This window comes from Solanum tuberosum, unplaced genomic scaffold (assembly GCF_000226075.1).
Source record: "Solanum tuberosum cultivar DM 1-3 516 R44 unplaced genomic scaffold, SolTub_3.0 scf00028, whole genome shotgun sequence".
Lineage (NCBI taxonomy): Eukaryota > Viridiplantae > Streptophyta > Magnoliopsida > Solanales > Solanaceae > Solanum > Solanum tuberosum.
In genome coordinates, this window is record NW_006238954.1 from 1,196,011 (window position 1) to 1,209,639 (window position 13,629).

General features: G+C 30.7%; 1 protein-coding gene across 1 annotated transcript; it reads right to left on the reverse strand.

The window, feature by feature from the left end:
- Nucleotides 1-4,623: 4,623 nt before the first annotated feature.
- On the reverse strand, nucleotides 4,624-6,751 carry LOC102599553 (peroxidase 43-like). The gene is made up of 4 exons (XM_006341785.1): nucleotides 6,548-6,751; nucleotides 6,280-6,462; nucleotides 5,517-5,679; nucleotides 4,624-5,042 (listed from the first exon to the last, which is right to left on the reverse strand). The coding sequence occupies exons 1-4, from the start codon at nucleotides 6,749-6,751 to the stop codon at nucleotides 4,624-4,626; spliced, it is 969 nt and encodes a 322-aa protein (XP_006341847.1).
- Between the last annotated feature and the right edge of the window lie 6,878 nt (nucleotides 6,752-13,629).

Genomic DNA, 13,629 nt, shown 5'->3' on the forward strand with positions numbered 1-13,629 from the left:
TCTTCCCTTGAACTGCTGGGGGATGCAATCTTTGAGTAAAATCAGTAGAGGGTTAGGTTTTCCTTTATATGCTGACGAATGCACAACGAAGGTAGCTAGAATATCCTTTGAAAGAGTGTTGATTGAGCTTGACATAACAAAAGACCTCTCATTCATGGTAAAGGAGGAAGACCCGAATGGAAAAAAATATGAGCAAAAAGTAATATATGAATGGATCCCTGCTTACTGTCCCAAATGCCTTCAAGTTGGACATAAATGTCCAGCAAACAACCCAAATGCAGGCCCTGTAATGTAGGAATCACAGCAGCCACCTCATACAGAATGGCAAAGGAAACAAGTTGAACAAGGTAAGCAAACAATGATAGAACCTACAAAGAAAAAGGCCAGGTGTCTCAAGTAACTCCAGCCGAACTAAGTATTTCACCAATCCAAAATCATTATACTCAGCCTATTGGACAGGAGAAGATAAATGAAAGGAGGTTAGAGGGAAGTCGACAGCTACAAGTTTACAGAGATCCCTCCAAGTCATTGAAGTAAGCAGTCTGAATGAATTTAATATCTTCAATGAGCAGATCACTGGGCAGGGTGTTGAGGAAGTAGGCACTATCAACCCCATATTACTACCCATATGAAGCTAGTTACTTGGAAAATTAGAGGCATGAATAAAGTGTACAAGCAAAAGGAGGTTAGAAAGTTGCTCAGTACAAATAATATAAGTATTCTAGCTTTAGTAGAACATAAAATAAAAGAGCAGTATGTGAAGAAACTTGTGAGGAATATTGCACCTAGATGGATATGGTTGGTGAACTACGATCATAGTGATAGAGGAAGGATCTTGGTGATGTGGAACCCTGACTACACTGATGTAACACTCGATTATATGACTGAATAACTTATTCATACCAAAATTCATATTGGTTCTTTGAACCTTAGGTTTGCTTTTACTGATATGTATGGACTTCATACATAAGTGGAAAGAGGAAGATTGTGGACTGAATTGCGAACCATTCATGGACAACAACAAGAATCATGGATTGCTATGGGAGACTATAATGCAATAAAGTCAGTGACAGCTAGGCCTATTGGTAATATTCCAACCGAACTTGAACTAAGAGATTACAAAGAGTTCCTAGAAGATACATGAATAGATGTGCTAAGGACTAGAGGAAGAGAATACACCTGGACAAATGGGCACACATACAGTATTATAGATTGATGATGGGTGAATACTACCTGGATGATGACAATGGCTCAACATGAAATTCAAATCATGGAGCCTGGATGCTCTGACCATTCTCCACTATGCCTGCTAATAGCCCAAGCGGAAGATAGAAGAGCAAGACCTTTCAAGTTTCTAAACCATGTAGTTGGTCATGAAAAATTTCTTGAAGTTGTGGATGAAGTGTGGTCTAGGAACTTGGGAAGATGTTAAATGGCAAGTATCTGTAGAAAAGAATGTTAAGCAGGCAATGAAGAAACTCAATGCAAAGGAATTTGGTGGAATTGAGGACAAAATACACAAGTGCATACACCAACTGGAACTATTACAACAGGACATGGGAACCCCGGGGCAACCCGGGGAGAAAGTTGAAGCTGAAAATCAAGCAAAACATACACTTCAGAAGTGGTTAAATGTGGAGGAAAGTATAATCATGAAAAACTCAAGAATGTAGTGGTTGAAGTTAGTGGATTCAAATACAGCATACTTCTTTGCCAACTTGAAACAAAGGTCAGCACATAATAGAGTAAGTATGCTAACAAATGCAGATGGAGTGGTGGTAACTCATCCCACACAAATTGAAAAGGAAGTTCTTAGCTACTATAAAACTCTCTTGGGATCATGTGTTGAACAATTACCAATGGGCAATCCTTTAGTAATGAAGGACGGACCTGTTTTGAATAGGGAACAACAAATGCTATTAATAAAATCAGTGACCAGAACTGAGGTAGCAGAGGTTCTGAAGGGGATAAATGATATGAAAGCACCAGGATGTGATGGATTCAATGCAGTATTTTTCAAAAAGGCATGGCCTATAGTAGGAGAAGACATTATAGATGCAGTTCAGGAGTTTGGAACCATGTATAAGGCCATCAACTACACTACAATTACATTGATCCCAAAAATCCCAAACTCAGAAAGGATCACACAATATAGACCTATATCATGTTGCACCCTACTATACAAGATAATATCAAAGATCTTAACAAGAAGATTACAACAAGTGATGGATAATATAGTCGATAGAAATCAATTTGCTTTTGTTCCCGGCAGGTTGATAAATGATAACATTATTCTTAGCCATGAACTCGTCAAAGGATATGGCAGGAAAAGGATCTCCCCAAGGTGTATGATGAAGGTTGATATGAGGAAAGCTTATGATTCTGTTGAATGGGTATATCTTGAACAGGTGCTAGAACGTTTACAATTCCCTTTACTTTTTAGACAATGGATCATGCAGTGTGTACAAATTGTTTCTTACTCTACATTGATAAATGGACAACCAAGTATTCCTTTTAATGCAAATAAAGGACTGAGACAAGGAGATCCTTTATCACCATTTCTGTTTGTATTATCAATGGAGTACCTCACAAGACTCTTGAAATAATTGAAGCAGAATCCTGAGTTCAAGTACCACCCAAAGTGTGCAAAGATGAATGTGGTAAAACTGAGTTTTGCAGATGACCTATTATTGTTTAGCAAAGGAGACCCCAAATCAGTGAAACTACTATATGACCTGTTTACTATATTTTCAAAAACATCAGGGCTAGAAGAAAATGAGGAGAAGAGTGTTGTTTATTTTGGAGGAGTGTCGGGGGAGGTACAACAAGAAATCCTACATCTATTAGGATTTGTACAGGACACTTTACCTATAAGGTACCTTGGGGTACCACTTAGCTCCAAAAATACTTCAATTGTCCAATTTCAAACACTAATTGAAAAAATTATGGGGAGAGTAAAGAGTTGGACCTCTAGATTCCTATCATATACGGGGAGAATTCAAGTGATCAGAAGTGTGTTGTTCTCAATACAGATTTTCTGGGCTCAGATTTTTGTTATGCCAAAGAAGGTGACCCACTGTATAGAAGCAGTGTGCAGAAAATTTCTTTGGTCCGGGCGGTTGACTCCTCCAAGAAAGCTTTGATTGCTTGGGAAACATTATGCTGGCCTAGAGTTACTGGTGGGCTGAATTTTTTGGACATTGCTACATGGAATAAAGCAGCTATATGTAAGCTATTATGGAGCCTAAGCAAGAAGAAAGACAAAATGTGGATCCAATGGGTACACATGTATTATGGAAAGCAAGGGTCAATATGGGGGATTCAAAATAGGTATCATGGATGATAATGAAAATCTTGAAAGCCCAAAAATACTTTGAGGAGGCAGGGTGGTCTGAACAGGAAGTCGTGACTTGGTCGGGTTTCTCCATCAAGAAGATGTATTTGAAGTTGAGAGGTAACTTCCAAAAGATGGAGTAGAGGAGACTGGTGTGTAACAATGATGCACCACCTAAATGAATCTTTATTCTATATTTAGCACTCAAGGAGCATTTGCAAACGAGAGAAAGGCTAGCATCTTGGGGAGTGATAGAGGATACTAGATGCATACTATGTAGCTCAGGAGTTGATAGTTGTGAGCATTTATTCTTTCATTGTATATATGTTGCCTCTATTTGGGAGAAGATTCTGCAATGGATGTGTATAGATAGGCAGGCACTTTGCTGGAAAGAGAAGGTAATATGGGCTCTACCAAATTTTATGGGAAGACAAGCTAAAGCAAAGATCTTTAGAATGGCTTTGTCTGCAAGTGTGTATGTTGTGTGGCAAGAAAGAAATCTTCGAATATTTCAGAAGAATGCAAGATTAGCCGATATAAATATCAGAAATATTATTCAGGAAGTCCATATTAGAGGAAACAGGCAGACTAAATTGACTAGTACTTTGAGTAATCTTGATTACTATCCATAGGGAACTTCTTTTGAGTTGTTAATGGCATAGTAAGGCTGGGGCTGTCCAGTTCTTGCTCAACCTTTTGTACTTACATGGCTCTTTGATAATAATAAAATCTGTTATTTACCAAAAAAAGAAATAATCCGTTCTTCATAATACTTTTGAAAACTAAAGAGTAAAATATTGCAAAACTAAAAACTAAGAAATTCGGGTAACTCCATATTCCATTAACAGTATGAAAAGTATTTATAATGACCCAAAAAATTGGAATCTTAATGAAATCAAATTGCTTACTGACCCTAGCCACGGACCGTACATTGATTTACGATATGTTGATTGGCTTTAAATTTGCCGTAGATTCTGTATTAGGATGTGTCGATTGGCTTTAAATTTGCCGTAGATTCTGTATTAGGATGTGTCGATTGGCTTTAAATTTGCCGTAGATTCTGTATTAGGATGTGTCGATTGGCTTTAAATTTGCCGTAGATTCTGTATTAGGATTTCATAACTTCCAACGTGGATGATAAATAGAATTAGTAATGAATTTTCCTATTTAGCTAGAGAACTTATCCCGTGCTAATTTATGTTCTTTCAATAGTGCTTAGTAATAAATTACAACTATATGTTATATAGTACCATCTATTTTTGTAATTAATTACAACTGTATGAACTTAATTAAAAAGCAGAACAAACACGTCTAATAGTCCCTTGAGAACCAGTAAGTACTCCAATTCTGCCCATTTTCACCATTGCATTGGCAAAATCAGCCTCGAATGGTGTCCCGAAAAATGGGCTAAGAAATCCAAAGTAAGAATCTACAACTCTCCTCGTTGTCTCATCGTTATATAAATTTGCATCAGATTGTAGTACAGCAAAGCCACTTCTAATATTCTGCAGAATTTGACTGTCGAATGTCTCACCACTGCCTCTGTCCATCGGTAACCTGACATTAACATCTCCGTTTTGGGGGCAAGTGGACTTCAACTCTGGAAGAAATTTAGGATTTATGGATGGATCAGAACCTCTGTTGGGAGAGAAGTTGTAGAGCCTTTTGGTCATGAAAAAGCATGCAGTGGTACCAATTGTATGTGCAGCTGCAATTTATTCATTCATCATTATAAGCACTAGTCATGTTATAGCTAGATCGATTATGGCAATATGCATGTTTTCATCAATTAATTTTTATGTAATGTTTTTGGTGGTCCATCAATTAAATAATCACATGAATTTTAGTTATATGGTACACATATACTGCACTTTTCGCACTGTAACTTAAACTGACTTGAAGATATAATTAATGTACGTAATAAGTACTCCATCCGTCCAATTTTGGATAGGGTTTAAGAAAGAAAAAAGACTTTTTAAATTTATAATTTAAAATAAGTAATATATATATATGTGTGTGTGTGTGTATGAGACTATAAATCATTTTGTTAAAATAAATATTTTAAAATTAAATTATTTCTTAATATATATAAAAATGTCATTCTTTTTATAAGCTGACTAAAGAGGAAAGTAAATCGAAAAGAAGTAATATAATGTAGGCCTAGTGTTGTATAGATAGGTACCAGTGAGGAGCACAAGGTCTTTGTGAGAGAGGCCTTTCTGGAAGAACTTATCTTTGAGTTGTTGAATGGAATCATCAACGTCTGGCATATTATCAGCTAAAGATACATTTGAAACCAACCCATCTCTCCTTCCTATTTCCACATTATAGAAAGGCCCATTTACCTATCCAATTAAACAATTCTTATAGACAATTGTGACGATCCACTATGTCATCACGCTATATAAGCATCACATAAGTGTCACATGATATAAAATTGTGCATACGGAGGCTTACAAAGGAACAAAGCTGCTAGTCTGGAAGGTTCTAGAGAAATGTGAGAATTTCTCATAGTAGAACCTAGAATATCATAAAATTTATATGGAAGGTCCTTAGAAAACTCTAAGCACATAAAGGATTATTTTGTAAATATGTAGAGACTTGTTTATTATTATCATTTACATATTAACCCCTAAAGTTAATAGTATAAACAGAAGAACATCAACCAAAAATCAATAAAGTTAGTTCTCTGCAACACAATTCTTCTTAGCAATCTTTTGTAGTCTCTTTTTCATTTTTTTTAGCGATTTCTAGAGTTTTTGGCTGACATGGCATAGCAAAATTGTGAACAAGTGGAGCAAGAACATGAGTAAGTTGTCAAGTACCGCACATGTGCTTAGTAGTAGCAGACTAAAGATGTGACACAATACCTTACTTTCTTAATTTTTGTGTCAAAACCAAAGAAATAAATTGAAACATACTAAGATTTATAAAAAAAGTGGTACCAAGAGTATAGCATCCCTAGCAGCAATAGCAACAATATCTGCACAAGAAACAAGTTGAGGACAAACAGCCTCAACCTCTGCTTTTGCTTTCTCAATCACTTCAAATCCTCCAACACCTTGATGACCAAATGCATGCCTTTCAGCATTAGGTCCGTTTTCTATAAGAATTGATGCATCACACCCCTGTTCATCAATAATTGATCACTTAATAATTAATGATCACTAAAAATGATGAAATAAATATAATTCATTAATTAATTAATTGGACCTGAACAAAGCAGTCATGGAAATGACGTCTAAGCAAGACAGGAGCTATATTTTTGTTGGAGGTAGCAACTTTATTGACAACACCACTCACAATGGATTCAACATTTGGGCATTTTTTGTCATAGAAACCAACTTTGAGCTGCCCATGTGAAATCTCTATTTGATTACTCAAAATTAGGATCATCACAAAAACCATCATTCCCATTCCCTGTTTATAAAGGGTATTTGAGTAAATAGAAGGTCAAGAAGCAGAAGCTTAGTGTAAGAATTAATGTGTTTTCTCAATGCAAGTTTTGTTTATATGAAGGAAAAATCTCAACTATATTTTCTTTTTCTCTTAATTAATAAGACACAGTTGAGCAGCTTAACCAGTCTGTATCATGGTCATGTCTGTTTTAGCATAAAGGGCTTGATTGACATTACAAATTTTCTGCAATTCATAGCTGCAAATGTGAATCAATAGCCCTTCTTTTTTGCTTTGTCTCTCATGCAATGTGGGGTCCACTTCAGAGAATAATATTATTCCCTCTGTTTCAATTTATATGAGCTAGTTTGACTTGATACGGAGTTTTGAAAAAAGAGAAGAAAACTTTTGAAATATATGGTTTAAAATGACTTTAAAATAATTGTGTGACTAGAAATCATTTCATTAAGAGTAAATTAATATTTTAATATTAAATTATTATTAAATATAAAAATCTATTATTTTTTGAGACCGACTAAAAGATAAAGTAAACCAAATAAATTGGGAAAGAGTGAGTATTATATACTTGGGTAAATCACATAAATATGTAATATTAAAAAAAATATTTACCATCTATGGCAATACAATTTTTCTAACTAAATATAACAATTTTTTAAAATTAAAAAATTGTACTGTTTATCTTCCTTCGCCTCTTTCTCTGCCCTTTTTCTCTTCCTCCTCTTTTTTCTTCTTCTTTGTCGTCTCTTTCTGTGTCATTCTTTCTCTTCCTCCTCTTTTTTTTTATTCTTCTTTTTTTTGAAATTTTCACTTAAATAACTGTTTTTAAATCAGTTTTTGCCCATATTTCACTATTTTTATCCAAAAACACGATTTCATTTGCTACATTTTGCAGTCATGTTTAATTCGCTTCTAATTCAACTTTAATATGTGTGTAATACATTTTTTATTCAAGTTTAATTCATTTGGCAGTTTATTATGTTTCTTCATTTGTTACGATTAGATTACTTTCTGCTCTTTCGTTTGCGATTAGTTTGGATAGGTTGTTCCTACAAATAGTTGAAAATATCGTTTGGAGTTTATATCTCAATTTTAAGAGGGTTTGGTTAAGTTTATAATTGATTTTAGGAGAAATATTAGATTGAAACTTGAAAAAGGTGAAGTTTATGGAACGGTATCGCGATTGTATTAGATATGTTTCATAACTGTATTAAAATTATATTAACATCACGAACAATACATTTATAATACATATTAGAAAATTCACTCATTTTTTAGTGATATCAACCAAAATAATTTAAGTAACACACTTGTAATACATTTATAACATATACATTTGTAATACATATTGCAAACATCACTCATGTTCTTAGTGATACAAATTAAAATAATTTATAAGACACATATAATACATGTTTTATTCATGAATAATACAAGTTTAATTCAGTCTATAGATTATTGTCTTTTCTTTCGTTAGTTACATTTTTCATTTATTGTTAATTTTCTCTTCTAATTCAACTTTAATATTGTGTAATACACTTTTAATGCATTTTTTTGTAGTTTATTATTTGTTACTGTTAGATTATTTGTTTAATTCATTGTTGATATAAGTTTAATTCACTCTATAGATCATTGTCTGGTGTTTCATTAGTTACATTTTTTATCCATGCCTAATTCAACTTTATTATTTGTGTATGCACTTTTAATACAAATTAATTCATTTTGCAGTTTATTGGTTGATTTGTTATGATTGAATTACTTCTTTAATTCATTATTAATACAAGTTTTATTCAATTTACAAATCACATAATGCTCTTTCATTTGCTACATTTTGTAGTCATGTTTAATTCGCTTCTAATTCAACTTTAATATGTGTGTAATACAATTTTTATTCAAGTTTAATTCATTTGGCAGTTTATTATGTTTCTTCATTTGTTACAATTAGATTACTTGTCTAATTAATTATTGATGCAAGTTTTATTCAGTCTACGAATCATTGACTGCTTTTTCGTTTGTCGATTAGTTTGGATAGGTTGTTCCTACAAATAGTTGAAAATATCGTTTGGAGTTTATATCTCAATTTTAAGAGGGTTTGGTTAAGTTTAGAATTGATTTTAGGAAAATATTGGATTGAAGCTCGAAAAGGATAAAGTTTACGGAACTATATCACATTTGTATTAAAGTTGTATTAGATATGTTTCATAATTGTATTAAAATCATGAACAATATATCCTACATTTATACTACATATTGCAAACTTCATTCCCTTTTTAATGATATCAGCTAAAATAATTTAGGTACATTTATAATAGATGCACAATACATTTTTAATTCATATTGCAAACATCACTCACATTCTTAGTGATACAAACCAAAAGTAATTTATTAGACACATATAATACATGTTTTATGTATGAATAATACAAGTTTAATTCAGTCTATAGATTATTGTCTTTTCTTTCGTTAGTTACATTTTTCATTTATTGTTAATTTTCTCTTCTAATTCAACTTTAATATTGTATAATTCATTTTTAATGCAAATTTAATTCATTTTGTAGTTTATTATTTGTTACTGTTAGATTATTTGTTTAATTCATTATTGATATAAGTTTAATTCACTCTATAGATCATTGTCTGGTGTTTCATTAGTTACATTTTTTATCCATGCCTAATTCAACTTTATTATTTGTGTATGCACTTTTAATACAAATTAATTCATTTTGCAGTTTATTGGTTGATTTGTTATGATTGAATTACTTCTTTAATTCATTATTAATACAAGTTTAATTTACTCTATAGATCATTGTGTGTAATACATTTTTAATTCAACTTTAATTCATTTTGTAATTTATTATGTCTCTTCATTTGTAACGATTAAATTATTTGTTTAATTAATTAATTATTGATACAAATTTTATTCATTCTACGAATCATTGACTACTCTATGAAAGAAAGTAAAGAGAGAAACAAAAGGAAAAAAAAGCAACAGAAAGAGAGAGAAAGAGCAGCAAAAAGAAAGCAAAAAAACAAAAAAAACAAAAAGAAAGTAAGAGAAAAAGAGCAACAAAAAGAAAGGAGCGACAAAGAGAGAAAAAAGAGAAAGAAGCGAGAGAAAGAAAAATGTAATAAAATATATAGTACTCTATTGTTTTATATTGCTATAAATGGTAATAACTAAAGAGTATATCTAAAATAAGTAATTATTTTTTAAAAAGGATCCACTCAAGTAATTAATCCTATATACTTTTAGTGAAGGTGCTTCTCGGGAAATATGTGGACTCCACTTTAGTGCTTTTTCCATTTTAAATTTATTATTTACTTTTATTTTAATTTGTTATATATTTTATGATTATATCAAAAATATTATAAATCACAATAATTAATAATTTAAAATTTGATTACATATTTAAAATTTTAGATAAAAAGTATTATAAATCATAATAATTAACAACATAAAATATTTAACAATTTTGATTGACTCTTGAAATTCTATCATGACACATAAATTAGGACATAAAGAGTAACACTTTCTTTGAAAATTACGTAGAAAAGTATAATAAATTACAATAATTACTACAGTAATAATTTAAAATATTTATAAACCATATCAAAATTGAATTGACTATTTACTTTTTATCTGCATCACATAAATTAAGATAAAATGAATAATATTATTAAACTCGTACTACACACGAGATTTAATATATCTGAGAAAATTTTAGAAATAGCAAACCTAATAGATATAATAAGACTCTATATATATAGTTTTGATAATTGCGCTCCATAGCTATAGTTTTATTTTCTATGAAGGCTACAGTTTGTATATTTCTTCTCGTTTGTATATTTCACTTGCGAATATACAAATAGGGTAAGTATATATACAAATTCTATACTTTTTATTTGAGAATTTTTCAGAATTCCGTATGTATATTTCGTTTGTCAATATACAAACAGGGTAATTTATTTTGAATTTTTCATAAATCATATACAAATAGCTAGAGTAAACATATACTAAATTCTGAATTTACACAATCTGAAACCAAATTATACAAATTCTAGATTTGTACAAATCAGAAAAATTATACAAATAATGCTAATAGCAAGACTTGAAAATACTGTAATCACAAATTATAATTTTCTTAAATAATAGCTATAATACCTTATATAGGCTAAATATTGATAATTTTATATAATTTTTCTTATCTAGTATTGTTAAAATTAAGGACGGGACCATACTTGAGGGGAGGTTTTCCACACAATTTAAGGTGACAGCAAAGGAATACATAGCAATGCTTCAACAAACAAGTTGCATGAATGTGTGTGTGGTTTTGTGATCTTTTTTGTAGTTTTATGGTCAGTAATGGATTCACATGTATATCCATAAATATAGCTTTTTTAGGTTTTTGTACCTTTTATGGGACAAAAGTTGCTTGTGTTTATCAGTTTTCTTTCAGTTATTAAATGCTTTTTTTATTTTTTTCTGCCAAACTTGTATTTCATCAACTACATCTATAAATTAAAGCTACTTGCAACAAACCTTCTTTTAACTATATCAATAAGGATCGTGGTGAAGTGGTATACCAACAAGGATTATGACGAGCGACAAGTTTCCATTCATTTTTAATCAGCAGATCTCGAGTTCAAGTCCTCTTAAATACGAAATCGTCTTTGTTAAATAACGTTTTACCCTACCCAATGTGGGATCTCACACTAACTTTAACCAGTAGTGTATGTAGCATAATATTGATCATAGCGGAAGAGTATAATTAATATTTATTAGCAAGCTTTTACACTAAGGTTTAGATTAATATAGTTTATTTAGTCAAAATTTTAGTTAGAAAAGTTATTGGATTCTATTCTACATAAAAAGTTTTTTTAATAATAAATTTTCGACAAACAATGTGCACGTCATAAAATTGTTTCTTGAAAATACACACAGTAGGACTCGGACTTGCATCTCTAAGGTGTTAAGCTTGACCTTTAACAACAGGCAGAACGAGGCACTCATTGTGTCTTTGGGTGCCATGGTTAATATATATATATATATATATATATATACTAATTTTGAAAACGTGTGTGATATATTTGTCTTTTATAATTGTATAAAATTTATATAATAGGTGAAAGAGTTATAGTGCTTTTTAAACAGAAAGAACTCATGAATAATAAGTTAACTAAAATACATTCTTAAAAAACAATTCGAAAAAAATGATGACACTCAACCAATATCAAGGAGAATTCTTATTGCCTTTATATTACAGATCTTGAATAAAAAATATTTTATTTTTTTTATCATTTTTTCCTATAAACTCAGAGTGCTAATTATATTTATATCCTAAAGATGAAAGAAATAAAGAATACGGAAATATAATAACCAATTACGACGTTATATTTGAAAACTCAAAAAGATGGAAATATAAAAAATAAAACTTTACTTATAATTTCGTATTCAAAGAATTTTCATCTTGTAACAATGACAATTTACATATTTCTCAACAAAAAGAATATGAATATGTATGGAATAATAAGGTATAAAAATAAATAAATTAGTAAGAATTCTTACAATTACAAATTGGTAATGAAAATTTTACAAATGATGCATACTAACTAATAGAAAGCAACAACTACATTTTACTTTTAGAACTATTTTTCTATACATTAATTTTTATTTTATAAGGTGCATAATAGATGATATTTTTGTTGTTGGTTCTCATATTTGACTTCTGAATGTGTACATAAATCAAAGATAGTTATTTGACTTTCCATTTTTTTCCATTGATAAACTAAAATTTAAACATACAAAATATATTCAATCTGTGAAATCATTTACACTCAACAAAGATATTGTTCATATCCTTGTAAATGATTTTCAACTTATTCAATCAGGCATGATTCATTCAAGGATTAATAACAATGTGGTGTTATCAGGTATATAGGGGTGGTATAAGAATGTGAAAAGTTATTAGGCAAAAAGCTAATATAAGGAAAGATGAAAGATATAAATAAGTAATGCAATAACTAATGGAATTCATAATGTTATAACTAAGGAATGTAAAAGGTTGTGAATAACATTTGCAATAATTAGTACTCCCTCCGTTTAAAAAAGAATGGTCTAGTTTCATTTTTAGTTTGTTTCAAAAAGAATGATCCCTTTCCTTTTTTGGCAACACTTTAACTTCAACTTTTCACGTATGTTTAAGGCCACAAGATTAAAGGGCGTTTTGATACATTTGATATAACTTTAATTTAGAACCACAAGATTAAAAAGTCTTATTTCTTTTCTTAAACTCCGTTCCAAGTCAAACTAGGTCATTCTTTTTTAAACGGAAGAAGTAATAACTAAGAGAATTTATAATCCCATAAATAAAAAATTAAAGTGCAATAGTTAAATTTCTTATTAATTCTGCATTTATATAAATAAATAAGACTTCTAATTAATTTTATTATTTATTTAGACAGTTAATTAAATTTTAATTTAGTGTAGAGGCAAAATAGTAATCCAACTTTGCACTTTAAAGCTTTCCTTGTTGTGTTGCACGTTTATTTCATATTACTTAATATAAAATTTATTTTGGAAATGATTACTTTTAAATGATTCTGTTATGAACCAAGCTGACTCTATAAGAGCCTATGGGCTATTAGAGACTTTTATTTGGAATCCAGATACGGTGAATATCTCTATACAGTGGTGACTCCCACAATGTATAGAACAGCTCTGAGTCAAGTTAGGCGTTTGGAGGAACTCATTCAAGGTCCTTGAAATGTAACGGAAATGTTGCATTGGGAAAAACAAGAACATGTTTACCTACAAGAATATGGAATCATACCAAAAAACACAAATAACCACAATGGGTATGACCAATTTTGTTTGGGCAAGTAAA